Consider the following 15,378-nt stretch of genomic DNA (forward strand, 5'->3'; position numbering starts at 1 on the left):
ATGCTCTGTGCTCAGGGCAAAGGAAATGTTTTATTGCTGACACTGAATTACAGACTTGAGTGAAGAGCCTGGAATGGAAATTATTAGCAGTTCTTCTGGAGAAGACTGGAATTTAGGAGAACTTCAACGAAGGTAAAGCACAGGCCCCGAGGGGAAACGGTGTTAAGCAGTGTTAAATGCAAAGTACTGAGCTGAGGGAGTCTACTGGTGACATCCTGGGATGTTATCCTTGGAACTAATATTTGTTTCATGTTTTCCTTTAATGTTTTTTTGGGAAAAAAAAATTAAAGTCAAACTGATGAGATGAAAAAGCAAAAAGGAAAGAATTGCTGTTAGAAAGGACTGAACTGATACAAGACTGAGGTGTGGGATCATTGTATGGAAGTAACTGAGGAACCAAAGGATGCAAGGCAGTTACACAAGGGGCATCATCACCAATATGCAGCAAAGGCACAAAAATGCAACACTTATCTTGGGATGTGCAACTGGAGAGTTGTGGCAGGGAGGTGAAGTGTTCGTGCCAGCAGGCCTGGCCATCTTCTTGAGAGATCACATATTGCTGTGAGCACCTTTCTTCAGCGAGCAGCAGCTAATCCAGCGTGCCTAGAGAAGGTTTGTCAGCACAGCCAAGGAAAAGAACAGTCTGTTTTAGGAGGTTGCCAGAGCACAGTTTGTTTGATGCAGCAGAATGAAAGCTGAGACAGAGGATATGGTTGCCATCTGCCATAAACCACGGAAAAAGGGGTGTGAATTCAAAGGTGGTGTTGAATATGAGGACAGAACTGTGTGTGGTTATTTTTTATGCTAGAAAATGAAAGCAAGGACCTAACAAAGCGTTGCAGGTTCTAGAAGATCCTTCTGATCAGGCCAGCAATGGCAGAACCCCAAACTTCTCAGCTCAAAGTGAGTGCTGCAGCTGCAGAGGAGGCTGGATGTCATTGCCTGACAAAACCCCTGCCTGTCTGGACTTCCACCACCTGGAAATTTTTAAAGAATATATGTTTAAACCACTTTCTTATCACATTGTCTTTTTCAGCCACTCCTACCAGCCAGGATATGAATGAAGATGAAAAGCCTGTTCAGCCTATCCTGTCTGACTCACTTGGTGCTGCCATGGGCAGCAAGGCTGCTGAACACCTGGAGAACTCAAAACAATGGGCTGCACCAGCTCTGACCACCTCGGGAGGAAGATGTGGAAACAATGCTTGTGAGCAACAAGCCTGTTTCAGCTGAAATATCATTTCATTTCTTGTCTCTTCTTCGGGCAGAAATAGAGCATTGCTAACCAGCTCATCTCCAGAGAGTTACTTATCAGAGGAAAGCAATCATTAAAATGGCTCAGGAAGGCATTGCAGCTTCAAGCAGAGCCCCTCTGGAGCAAGGCTTAGGGCAGCAGGGAGGTTCTAACAGTGAGTGTGCACACACACTGTGGCTATAGACACTCTCTGAGAGAAAGCCTGGAGGAATCCTGTGTTTACCTCAGTTTTCAGGGAAAGCCTGAGATGCTCTAGGGAAGGAAACCCACTGGGAACTGGAAAAGGCATAAGGCTATATAGCTGTACTCTTTTCTGTAGCATCTTGGGATATTTTTCAGGAACACAAATTCCTGGACCTCACTTCTAGATCCAAAATCAATACTACCACCTTGCATTAGGAAGTGCTGCAGTCCGTGCCAACCAGCTAAATTGCCAGTTCCCCACCTGAAAGAAACTCACTTGCCTTGAAATTGCTCCACAAACACAAACCTGCTTTCACTCATGAGAACTAATGTAACTGTTGCCAAGGCCAGTGGAACCCTCTCATTTTAATTTTCTAGATTTGCATAACTCTGGAAATCTATGCTTTAAAATTCATGCTGTTTCACAGGGTTCTTTGTCCTAACTCTCATCTTTTGGCTGTTGCTCTCTTACCCACTGAAACCAGCAGTGAATGCATTGGTTGGGGCAGATAGCAAGCACCTAAAATATTGATGGAATGCCTGGCAAAGAGAAACTCTGACTAACTGACTAGAACACACTTTCCAAAAATAACAGACAAATGTAGACATATCTCACAAAACTACTGCTGACACTACTTATACAATTTTTCTTGACCCCTTTGGGTCACCTGAGAGTAGCAACAGCCCTGTGCAGGCAAACCCCCCAGAATTATTCTCTTTAGTTTTCTACTCATATTTCGTCCTTCATTAATTCCTTTATTTTTGCTGGAGAGGGAAGCTGGTTTCCTAGCTGTTTTCAATAATTTTTTTTAATAGTTTTTCTGCTGTTGAAAAAATCCAGATGTTTTTCAAAGCAGGTTTTTGAAAGCATTGGGGTCACATTTATCACTTCATGCAATCAGACTGAACCACTTTACTTACAAGATAGAATTAAAAAAAAAAAAAAAAAAGACATCAAATTCTGAGAAGTTTATCATGGCCCAGAATCAAGATGAATTTTGTCTCTCACTTGCATCATCACCACTAGTAAAAGCTCTGTATAGACTCACTGGTTCTATTCAATTATTTGCAACTACATTTCCTTCAGATGATGGTACTCCTTTAACATTGCCAACAGGTTTCCACAGGGGAAACAAAATGAAACTTCCTATGTATCTCTGCAAGTGATTACAGAAAGGAGGGAATCCACTCTATATCCCAAACTAGTGTCAGCTCTGCAAGAGAAGCTGAAATAAAAAGAGACTATTTCCTAATTACTTAGTGCTATCTAGGCCAACAATATGAACAGCTCCCTGGTTATATTCAATTTGCTCACATAAAAGAAGAAAAAGGGCATTTATTTGAGAGTAAAATAGCTCTTTAAAATTGTTGTAATCACTCAAGTTCTCCATAATTCCTCAGTGAGCTCTTTTCCACAAATACAAACCTTAGATTTCTAAGACTTGGCATAATCATTTATGTGCATTACCTGTTTTATCCTCTCTTTTTTGTATGATCATGAGATAAAGTATTTTCCTTATAATTTTTTGTGAGGTAAAGCATTGGGATTTTTCTGAAGCGCTTCAGAAGTATAAAGAAATATATGCCTACTTGGTCATAAGAGTATTGATAAGAAAAATGCAGCTATTTAAGTGTTTGGAAAGAAGCACAGCAAAGATCTCACAGAAGCTAATAAATCTGGTGCAACATTCAATAGTCATATTGCATATACATGCAGACAGCAATGAAAGCCAGGATAAAACAGATTCCTTGTTAAAACAAATTTTCTATGAGCCTGGATCTTTCTTTAGTAATAAATAAATAATAAAACATGTATTGGTTTACTATTAGTATTTAAAATAATAAATGTCTGCATAATTCATAATCATACACTAGGATTTTGCAGGTTTTAACAATACATTTATTTCCTGTAAGATGTTAATGCATGGTACAAAAATAAGTAGAACAAAATCCAAAGAAAAGTAACATGACTGATCAAAAGCAAAGGGAAGAACAAGAACCTGCTGAATACTACCACCAACACGCAAAGGGTTAATTGTCGAAATTCCTACCGTGAGCAATGGAGCTGTTGGAGCTGCTTTGTGAAAAAAAAAGACACCAGAGATTTCACAGCACAAATATTAAGCAGCTACATAGAGATGCCTCTCAAGTCACACTGGAAGCAGCAGAGGGACAACAAGGCTATTTTCTTGTTCTCCTGAGTTTTCCTAGATTAACTCCGGAGGGCTACAGCATCCTGACCATTAGCATCACCAGGATGAAGCAGCTGCCTAAGTCTGCTCCACTTCCCCCCTTTGAACACATTAGATACATGTCAGAAAGGGACTACAGAAAGTGTTGGGGTGGTTCTGTAGAAAATACACTGTGGTGAGACACAGAAGCAGCCAGAGCCTCAGCTGAATGACAGGCCAGAAGCACAGTCAGGAGGTAATTTCCAGATGCTTCCCAGAGAAGCCTTGTGGGAAATTACTATGTCATCCTGTACATTCAGTGCAATGTATGTGTTCCTGAAAAATTACTCTGGAGAAAGCACATAGAGTTTTAAAAATCTTCCTGGGAATTACTGTAGTGCCTTTTTGCCTGTAAAACAAGGTGATTTTGCTGTCTCTGCTGAAAAGATAAAAAGATTTGAACAATAGGGCTACAGAGAATAACAACTTCCCTCACAGCTTGCAGTCCAGCCCTGAGGAATCAGTCATGTGAGCCGTTACTTAAAGTCTGAGAATGTTTCATAGGCTGGGCAGCATGTAAAGATCTGTGGGAACTGGGCAAGATACACATGACCATGCAGGTGGAAATTCCTAGAGAGAAGCTGGAGACTTCTCGTCAGCATTTGAGTTGGCCACTGTTGTCTGTAACCCTTGAAACACCGAGGAAGGGCCACCTTCAGTACAAAAGCTGTGTCTGGAAATTACAAAGCAAATCCATTTCTGCCAGTCTGAGTAGTGAAGAGGAAGGTTGGAGGTGGTTGCTTCCACATGCCACACTTCACAAATAAATATTTGGAAAAGTAAAAAAAGTATCTTCTGCCTCATCCATCTCCTACTTTGGCTTCCCTAGTTTCTCTTTCAGAGTACTATTATACCATCCTGACCTTAGAAGTAATACAAACAACAGGTCTTTATTTCCCTTCCCTTCCCTTCCCTTCCCTTCCCTTCCCTTCCCTTCCCTTCCCTTCCCTTTTTCAGATATGGGTCTATATTTTTTTAATTTTTCAGGTTTTTTTTCTTAGAGTTTTAGCTCATAAAGCCTTACATTTAAGAGACCTAAGCCCTGGCAAATGAAAAAGAAATAAAGGTAAGCAAGTCACTTTTGTGAGTTCAAATTTTATCCCAAGACACTCAGACAAAGGAAGAAAATTAGTTTTCATTCAATTTTTAATTTTGATTTGAAAATAAACAGTTTGGATCCACTAGGTTCAGATGCTGTCTTAACAAGATATGCAAAACTTATTTTACTGAATTACTTAATTCAAATACTGTTGTTGTACAGTTAAGATTTTCAGGTTGGGAAATTATCTAGACGGGAAAAAAAGTAATTTTCAAGAATGATCATCTGAGAGGAAGGAAAACAACTGCAAAATCTTATTTGGAAGTCTTAGAAGGAAAAAGCAAACAGCTTGTCACTTGCAAGTAGGGGAAAATTTTGAAGACTCTCAACGCAGAAGTCTTAACAGGCATTTCTGACCCATTTGATTTCCTGTCTTTACTCTCCAGCAGGTACATCCATGGTCAAGGTCACCCTTCTCTTAGTTAAGAGCATCTAATGATGCTTACATGCCACGTTCAAATAGTTTCCCTTCTAAACGGCTTCAAAATACAGCCTCTTCCTTTGGATCTCTGCATTCAATTGTATGTTATGTTTTTGCAACAAGGGAAAAAAGCAGGGACAGGTACCAAGTCCTTCTGCCCCCCAATACACAGAAAAAAAAAAATCTGCCTTTATAAATACAACACTGGTGCTGACTGGGTAGAGCCTGCTTACCCTAATGAGCTTAAAATCTTATTTGCAGTGGACATCTGTCAGGGCAGAAGTGAGGTACGCAAGTGCTCTTAATCCATTAGCTCTAAATCCAGCCAAGCTCTCACACTGCTTTTTTTGAATCAAAGAAGAAAACCCAAGTGGGAATGTACAATGGATCAGGAGAGCAGACCCTATGCAAGAGCAGACCCTATGCAATAAGCACATGTGATTTTAAGGTGATCAACAAAGAAAACTGACAACAAAACTTGGACCATGATGGAAATCTCCTGAGACACAGGCCAGTCTGCAGCTCAGGATGACACAGTGAGTTTGATTTTTACATGTGTTTTCCCGAGTTCTTCTGGATTTTTGATCAAAAATAAAGACGAAGAAAAGATGGGCTGCACACCTTCTCGCAGTGAGACTGATAGTACTGCTGCAAGAAGTGGTCTTAACGCTTTGAATAAACCCAAAAGTGTTTTTCCTATTGATTTGAGAGATAAAGGAATCCCTCTGCTGGTTAAAGGTTCATCTTGCTACAATATTGATGAGTATGGGATTCAGAGGAAGGACTACCTGGAAGAAGAGGAGGAGGATAGACTGTCAGACCTGGACAAAAATGATAATGTGCAGTTATCTTCCAAAACTCATTCAGATTCCCAGATTTCCAGGGAAGGCAAGAAAATTGAGAGGACAGCCACAGACGCTGAAGTCATTATGTCTGAACTGATTGAGTCTCAAAAGCACATCGCTGAATCCATAGAGATCAGAAAGCAAACCTCCTGCGAATCAGAAGCATCAGCTTTCGTCTGGGATGACAAGAATGAAAGCAATGCAAAGCAAATCCCAAAGAAAGGAAGGAAGAAAAAAACCCATAAGCTGGCAAGGCAAGGTCAACCCAACAAAAATAAAGAAAAGTCCATTCTGGCCCCATGTGAGACAGAGAAGAAGGTAGACTTCCCCGAACTGCTCGTCAAGGCTCACCAGAGTGCGTACGCCTACTTACACCCCAACCTCTCCAAGTATGAAACTATTCTGCACATGGCCAGCCAGGCCACCCAAACTCAGCTCTTCCTGCAGCAGATGATCAGCTTCCTTGTGCTTCGCTTTGATGAAATCAACCAGCTCTTGGAAGAAATTGCCAGGGATGGGGAAAATCTTCTCAAAGATGTAGGTGGGAATCTGGCATGGCCAGCAGAAAAGGACGATTTGAAGGAGCACCCTGATCTTCTGCAGCAGCTACTGCAGTATACAGTGAACAAAATGCAGCTGGTGAGTGGGATGCTGGCCTCCCTCACGTCCAACGCCCTGCAGGAGACGTGCAGCTACCTGCAGTCTGCTGCAAGCAACTTGGAAGGCAAACTGAAAGCAAAGCAAAGCTTTGATGAGCACCTGCTCCGGACGGTAAAGCTGCTCGAAGCCTCAACGATGGGACCCTCTCAGTCCCACGGTGATGACAGGACACTCTGTTCTGAGGACAGTGGCATTGGTGTGGACAGTGAGTCCCTCAAAGAGTTTGGTGCTCTCAGCCAGCACGGAGCACAGCCAGGTGACTCCTGTGCACACGGACATCCATCCCGAAAGCATGCCAGAGCCGCGGAGCGTGTGAGCATGGGCACAGCTGCATCCCATGGCTGTGCTCTTGGAAGGCATTTTAAAGACATGTTTCATTCATCTGTACAAAGCAGGGAAGGGACTTCTTGTCAGGGTGGAGTTACAGAAGCCACTTCTGCTGTGCCCCAGTATGCAAGCTTGTGCAAAAGCCATTCCGACAACTCCTTGCAGTCTGATTCTACTCAGGAAGGTGAACGTTTCAAAATCTGCGAATCAACAGATTTTCCTTCAGATGAGGATGAGGATGATGATGATGAAGAAGAAGAGAGCACGCTGGGGGAGGATGATGACAGCACAAGTTTATCAGAAATGGGGAAGGATGCTCTGCCAAGGTCCCTGTCTTCACCTGCACTCACTGATAACATTCAAAGGCAGTCCATCAAAAGGACAGAGAATGCAGATACAGAAGAAATCATTTTGAAGATGAAAGATGCCATCAGTGAAAAAATCAAGTTCGTCCCAGCTAAATCCAGGCGTAAAGAATGGATAGAGGATGAGAGTGGAAGAGCAGTCCTAGCAAAGAGGCCCAGTACAGCAACAGGCAGACAGAGAAGGTTTGGGAAACAACGACGGTCCAGGTCAGAGGAGTCCCTCAGAAGCCAGGCAGAAGACCCAACTCTTCTAGAGCTTCAGAGGACTCAAAAAGAGCTCAGCAAACGGCTGGAAATGTTGTATGGAAAGGATATGGCTAGCAACCTGGAGCTTTGGAAATCAAGAACAGCACCTTATTTGAAGGATGATCAAATTACATCTAGGTCCTCCCGCAAGCTGAAGGCAGGCCTCTCAAAAAATTTCAGCATCCTGCCTAACCAGGATAAAGTCCCTTTGTTCACATCTGATCAAAATCCTGTCCTGAATGAAAAGAGAGTCAGGAAGCCTGTAAGAGCTACTGTGCCTTCTCAGGAGACATCAGGAGCCAAAGAAAATGAGCCTTCTGGAGCACAAATGTTGAGTGGCAGCAGCTGTGCCCCCCGGCAGTCTGTCAAAAAACTGATTGAAACCTTCAGTCCTACTGATGATCTTGCAAAAGCCAAACCTCTAAGATCCTTAGGACCAATAAAGTGCATCAGAAAATTTGGACTTCCAGTCATCCCACCCACCACTCCCTTTCAGAGGGGCCTGGCACCTTTAAATCTTAAGCATCGTGTTTCACCAGTAGAAGACACAAACACCAATGATGTTTCTTCTAGGTTTCCAAATGCCTTCCTTCCTTCACCACCTGCAGAATTAAGCAAGAAGGACACAAAGGAAGAGACCGATGAAGACACTGAGAACCTGCCACCACCACCACCTGAAATGTTAATGGACACTTCTTCTGAAAATTTATCCGAGCCTGAAGAAACTGCAAGAATAGAAGGAAACTCTTTGGAAGATGCCAAAAAGACCACCAAACCAGAATTGCATGCTGCTAGGAGATCACAAGTTTCCCCAAAAATGAAAGCCTCCCTTCAGTCCATCGATTTATTGCCAAGCAAAAATATCAGCAGCCCCAGTGTGGTGACTAATAAAGGTCCAAGGAATACCCCCAGGTCAGGGGATGAGAAACTGCAGAGATACTCTCTGGAGCTGAACCCTACCAATGTGCGTATCCCCAGCCAGGAGGAGATATTGGAAACCCAGAGGAAAGAGGCTGCGGATTTATACAAGCAAACCCATAAAATTATTCCTCTTCAGAATCCCAGTGGGGTTTCAAACCCACCCAGCAACAGCTCAGAGAGCAAGGGGCCCAACTCACCTGTACCTTCAGTGCCACACCAGAAGCACGGCTCTCCCGATCCGCTCCGGAGCAACGAAAAGGGCTCACTGTTCACCAGGAGGGTCTCCCCAACGAGAACTGCTCCTTCTTCACCAACTGAGAAATGGCTTTTCAGCCCCCCAGCGCATCACAGGCATTCTCTGCAGGCTTTCAGCAGCACGCAACCAAGCTCACCCACCATGCCGAGGAAACCCAGTCCCCCCTCCAGCCCCAGGGTGCCCAGCCCACCTTTGCAGAAGAAGCTGCCTTCTCCACCACCACAACGAAAACCCCTCAGCCCTCCTGTGGGGCACAAGCAAAGCTCACCGACAGCACAGCGGCTGGCAGGCTCCCCCACTCCATTCCCCACCACCCCCTCCCCACCAGCCTCCCCATCTCGCTCCTACAAGGGGCCAAGGGCTGGGCTGGAGGCTGGGGACGAGCACCAGCTCTCCTCCTCCAAGAGGAGCAGCAACGTCCGTTCCATATTTTGCCCGGCCACCTCTTCCTTATTCGAAGCCAGACCTCCAGTGGTACCCAGCAAGGGCACTGCTGAGGTGACCAGCCAGCCTGAAGCTGCAGCACATTCCCAGAAGAGCAGCCTGCTGTTCCGGCAGGCAGGTGACCGCACCAGGAAGCTGTCCCTGAGTGCCAGCAATCCTCAGCCCTTCGTAAGGAGAAGTTTCTCTGACCGCCGCCCAGGGGTCCAGCCTCATCTCCCAGCTCCTCTAACAGCTGGCAGTGAACCTGCACTTCACCAAGCAAGGTAAGGAATTTCATGCCAGAAAAGCAGACCTATAGCACTGAACTTCTGAACTTCTGATGGGAGTTTAAAGCTGTTAAGAGGTTTCTCAGAAAGGTGTCCTGTTCATGTGCAGAAAAGATGGCTGGGCAAAGATAGCACTGTATGATCATTGTCAGTCCCTTCTAGCTGAAATAATCTGTTCCGTTTTCTTGCCTCAGATTTCAGTAGACTACCAGTCTGAATGAAGAGAAGAGTTAACTTTCCATGGCTTGCTCAAGCCTTACCCTTACACATAAGTTGTGACAGGCACCCCAGGGAAAATTCAGAGTTGGCTTCATGGCACAGAACTCCCCTTATTTGTGTGGGGGCTAAGGGCATCCACATTCAATTCTTAAAAAGCTCTGAAGTAGCCCTCAGGTTATAAACATAAATATTTATGAGAAGATAGGCTTGGGCCAAGAGGAGGGGTTCTAATCCAGTATAAACTGTTCATCTGAAAGCTGTGGGAGAATGTTTCAATAGGTAAGAATGAGAGACAGATAATATATAGGCAAGGATCTGTGTGGACAAAAGTATAGGCTGGAATTTTATGCTTCTTGTGCACACTTTCAGACCTAGGTGCTAATGTCAAGTCTGCTGGGTCCACAGCCCAAGGCTAGTTTTCAAAAACATCCCATGGCTACTGGAGATGCATTGTTCTGAAAAAGAAATCTAAATACCAACACATCTCAGTTCTATGTTTATAAAAAGTGGTGGCCTCTTATTAAAAAAATGGGATCAGCTTTAAATTTTGTCTATCACCTAAGAAAAAAAATAACATAAAACCAGACAGTAAAGAGAAGTGGGTATTTGGGAATACTCAAAGATGTGTAACAGCCTGGAAGTGCAGTGCTGTTATTCTAGTTTCTTAACATCTTAGGATGTGTAAGTCAATTAAGCTTTAAGCTTCTCTGGTAACCTTTCCACACATGAGCAGTATTTTTGCTCTTACCCCAGAAGAGCTGCAGTCACCTGACTCATTCCCTTGAGGAGGGATAGGGATTGGCAAAATCAGCCCCAACAGGATGAAATTGCACCTGCAGGTGCACAAGCACTCCGGGCTCTGTGAGCACAGGGACAGTCATGGGCACTGAGGACAGATTTCCAGGCATTCCCACTCCAAAGACAGAATAAGGACTAAGTATTCCATGCTGGTAGTAGAGGAATGTGCTGAACAAAACATGTAAAACACACTGGGAAATGCAAACTATTTTTCATTCCCAGTTCTAATATTGCATTGTAGTCTGACAATAGAATATTTCCTAAAATTCCTGTGCAGTGTCCTGGGTTTTCTGTTGTTTCTATGTACTGTGTGAAGTCAGTTTTGTCTTCTACAATGCCTACCAGTAGAAATAAATGTTTTCCAAAGAGTTTTTATCTAAAATCTTACAAGACAAAAACCTGGGCAGTTTTATGGATGCATTTTATTCATTTATTATAAATTGCTAATTTATACTTCAATGGGGTGTATTATCTTTCTGTCATAGTCTGTCGGAGTATAGTGAGTAATATAAAAAACTCACTGTAAATAAAATCATCCCTTTCATGAAAAAAAGTCATATATCCTAGTGTTATGATCTACAAGTATCTTGGAAGAACAAAATACATCCTAGGTCAAATTCAGCTTATCATTTATCCCAATGAACACCAACAATAGCACTAGTCAGTTATGCCAAATTTATATCAACATAAGCAAAAGGGAAATTTAGAGCATTAATTACCACACACACTGATTTAAGATGCAATACACAACTGTGTGTTTTCTTACACCCAAAATAAGCTGCCTGGAGTAAATTTTATGGACCTTGCATTGAATGGCCTAAAATGAATATCACAGCCAATGGGCTAATGGGCAGAGAAGGACCATTTTAGGAATGAACATGGGAAAAAAGATCTGAGAGCTCTTCACATCACTCAGGTCCTCTCCTCCTGCCCAGGACTGGGGTGGTTGCCACAGCTGTGAGCACCACATCACCCTGTGCAGATGCTGAGCCCTGCTCTTTTAGCAGGTGCCTTCATAGACAAAGCACCACACTTTGATCCATCTTTCTCCTCCAAGTCCAATTAACAGCCTGGACTTTCTTTGCTTTGTAATTCATCCAGATGACAGAGGAAAATATCAAAATGTCTGAACCTAAACCTAAACCTAAACCTCCTCATTGTAGCAATGTTTGCATCTGGTATCAAATTCACGAGCCACTACGACACAGCTGTCAGTCTCCTTTCCTCTCCTTGTTTTACCTCTTCTTTCCAAACACAGCAATACCTTTTTTGGTGTGTGTGGTGTTTTCCTGTGTTATTTTTCTGTGTTATTAGCAGTTTCATTAGTAGAAGGGGGAGGACACAGAGTCAAACCTGAGATACTATCAATCTTTCATAGGAAAAACATTCTGAAGACCAGTGAGTTATCCAGTTTGTCCCAGGCTCATAAACTCAGGGATATAAGAGGTATATCCCCCCCACTTTTTCCATACCAAATTAAAACATCAGTTTTCTAAGAAGCAGGTTGCCAAAGATAATCTGGCAGAGCTTGTGCAAGCAAAAAGAGGCAGCTGAGTTGCTCCTCCCACACACCCCCTTTTAGCAGAAAAACACACACAAAAAAAGAGGCAATTTCCATATTCTTTTGCAAGCTTGCATTGATGGGTATTAAATGTCAGTGTTGTGCATGGATTTGTGTGTCTCCTGCACACTCATTGCTCTCCTAGAAGGCAAAACTCACTCTTTCTCCAAACATGTCTTCTGCCCATACCATGTTGTAATGAATATCAGGATTTAAAACATTAGTAGCCCTAACTAGGGCTGGAGCTGTAGCTTTTCTTTTAATCTTAGATCTTACCTGACAGGAACTTCAGTTCTCAACTCAGTTCAACTGGTTCCTATTTAATCAACCTGTGGTTGGATAGACTGAGATAATTTGGCTGGTTTCTAAGCCTGGTCATTTAACAGCAATCAGCAATTATTGGCATCTCAACAATTATTGGCATCTCATCTCACAACATATACAATTTCTCTGCTCATAGATTCTGTTAATCTGTGATACAGTTTCTGTGTATGCACCTTAACAAAATTGTATTTCATTTAGACTGCTCCTCTCCTGAGTGGTAGAGCAGAGAAAGAAGACAAAATTATATTGTCTTTAACATAGTGTTCAATGAGAGCTTGAGAATAGACTGGGTTGACTAAATCAGGCTCAAAGCAAGTAGCCCAGATGAACCCTTCTGCAACTGGGGGATATTTGAATCGGAATTTGTTTCATGACTGGACATGTATCACAAATCTCTTCATTTAGCAGTTCAAATCATTGAAGTCCTAGCAGTTAAGAGTAGGAACACTACAGCTTGTCTGTAGTTGAAAGCTCATTCAGTTTAGCATTTAAAATACAGTCATGATTCCCAGATAGCTCTGAAATATTTCCCCATGTCGAGCTTAAACCACATTAATGAGCTGCAGCAACACAGGGCACACTTCTCACACTGCAGCAGGAAGACACAGAGATACCCATGACTAGATCCACTGCTATGATCAGTCTTGATATATAAAGTCCCTGCACCCCTAGCGAGTGCCAGAGCAACCTCAAGAACATCATTTTCACTTTCTGTGTCTCAGTGCTCCTGTCACCAGAGTGAGAGCAGCAGATGTGTCATAGCAGAATTCCCCTCCCACAGTCATGCTGGCATGCTCAGAAATCACTGTAACCAGGCTAGGTAAGACCTTTCCGTTCCTTCAGCAGTCTGAAACAAGACTTTTCACTCAAATCTGCCCCTGTCTGCAGGGAAACCCAGTCTCACACTGATCCCCTGTTAAGCACACAGAATGTTTTCTTCCCAGGAGAGGTCTGGGAGGGAGGAGGACGGTGCCTTTGGCATGACAAGAGTAAAATCTGGGGAAGTATGGCTTTGTTAGCCCCCCTTGAGGGCTCCCCTGACAGGGGAAACCCTCCTGGAGCAGTTTTGTGTCAGAAAAAGAAGATGCACAGGACTTTTTTGGTCTTCAGTTTCTTGTTTTATTGTTATCTTACCAAAACTTCAGCACACTGTCTACACCAGACCTTGCATGCATGAAAACAGCACGAAAATGGCTAACAATCTTGTGTTACAAGGCCTTTTAAGCCTAATCAAAAACTAAGTTGCCCAATTAAGAAGTGACACCTAGATTATTTTCCCTTCTAACCCAATAACTGACCCCTAAAGACCCACAATGCAGATTTTTCTACCCAATTACAAGATACCACCCAAACCCATGAAGAAGGAAGAAGAAGGAAGAAAAAGGAACATGAGACAACACCCTACACCCTCCATCTTATCCCTATCTGCAAGATCCTAAAAATCCTAAAACATAAATTTCTCACCCAAGTGACATACTATACTACTCTCTATAATCTATTTCACACTTTTGTGGTCTCTAGTTTATTTTGAGACTTTGGAGGCCTTCTCCATGAATGAGGGTCAAAGTCAGTGCTTCCCTGGGAGTCAGAACCCCTCAGGGCAGACTGAGAAATATTCCCCTTGCCCTGGTGCCAGAGCCCACCCTTGGTCACGGGGTGGCTCCGTGTGGTGGAAAAATCTCTCCTCCAACCCGTGTTTCCAAAGAAAGGCTCAGCAGTCTCTGTTGTTCGGTCTCATGGTTGTTTATTGCAAGTTATCTAAAAGATTTTCTTCTTGAGCTGCTGTGGTCTGCTCAGCAGCTCAGGCAGAGGCACACGCACACCCTGACATCTTCTCTGTCCCCTGACTTCTTCTTCTCTCCCCCTGCCCAGGGCTGCTGCTATCTTTTATATGGTACATTACATGTTACATGTTTATAGTTTTTTCCCAATACCTACTACCTATATTAAATGGTGCTTTTCTACTCTAAACCAATCTGTGAGTGCCAACATCACCAATAACATGGAGGAAAGGAAGAAGAAAGAGGGAGGACAGGACAGGCCCAAATCCCTCCATCTTAAAACTTCTGACCCCCTTGTACAAAACCAAAACCCCCCTGTACAGGACTTAAAACCCCCCTGTACAGCACTCAAAAATTCTTCCCTTTACTTTGTGACTACTTCTACTATAATATCTAAACTTTTGTGACTTCTTGGTCTTCCTGCAAGGTTGGTAAATCATTCCATGGTTCAAATCCAAAATCACAGCTGTTTCCAGCTGCCTGCCAGGGTCTCAAATGCTTCTGACCAGGGCCTGGAATCTCCAAAAATGTCTGAGGGACATTTTGAGTTCCGGCACCCTGGGTTTCCACAGGGAGTGACAGGGTGTGGGGAGTGACTGACAGGGTGTCGTGCAGCCTCTGTGCTTTGTGGGTTAACGTGGTCTAATCAGTGCTGTTTGAAAAAGTCACGATTCATTAGCCTCTTAAGCATCTTTCTTTCTGCAGCTTGGAGAAGAGCCCTAGAAAAGCAGGTGACTCTTGGAATAGCTCTGGCGTTCCTGAAAGCAAAGAGTCCAACAGATCTGCTTCCCACCCCGAGCTCTACGTGGTGGGCCAGGGGCTGCAGAGGGACTGACAGCAGGAGCACCCCAGAGGCAGAGGTATGAGCCAGGCCAGAGAGCCCAGAGGCAAGAAAGAGCCTTCCCAAGCCTCCAAAGCACGTCTTCATCTTCTCTTGCAAGGAAACTGTGTGATGGCATCAAATGTATGATTGCATCAAAAACCCCAGACTGGACTCAACAATTTGACAAAATACCAGCTGGCTGCTTCTCCTCTCATTCCATGGTTTTGCTCAGAGATCCACATGGAGCTAAAGAAACACTTTGTAGCTGGGTGAGTCTGAGGAAAATTTGGTTGATGGCAACAGGACTTATAGCCAAGTCCTTTTTTCCCCAATTTAGACAAAAGATTTTTAAA

The 15,378-nt window shown here is 43.5% G+C and overlaps 1 protein-coding gene across 1 annotated transcript; it reads left to right on the plus strand.

Moving 5' to 3' along the window:
* The first annotated feature begins 5,797 nt into the window (after window positions 1-5,797).
* PCARE (photoreceptor cilium actin regulator) lies at window positions 5,798-15,037 on the plus strand. The gene is made up of 2 exons (XM_021534889.2): window positions 5,798-9,516; window positions 14,908-15,037. The coding sequence occupies exons 1-2, from the start codon at window positions 5,798-5,800 to the stop codon at window positions 15,035-15,037; spliced, it is 3,849 nt and encodes a 1,282-aa protein (XP_021390564.2).
* Window positions 15,038-15,378: the final 341 nt, after the last annotated feature.

The sequence above is a fragment of the Lonchura striata genome, chromosome 3, assembly GCF_046129695.1.
Source record: "Lonchura striata isolate bLonStr1 chromosome 3, bLonStr1.mat, whole genome shotgun sequence".
Taxonomy (NCBI): domain Eukaryota; kingdom Metazoa; phylum Chordata; class Aves; order Passeriformes; family Estrildidae; genus Lonchura; species Lonchura striata.

Coding starts and splice junctions, on each gene's coding strand:
- PCARE (XM_021534889.2), top strand. CDS start 5,798: ATGGGCTGCACACCTTCTCGCAGTGAGACTGATAGTACTGCTGCAAGA. Junction 9,517..14,907: donor CCTGCACTTCACCAAGCAAG/GTAAGGAATTTC, acceptor TTCTTTCTGCAG/CTTGGAGAAGAGCCCTAGAA.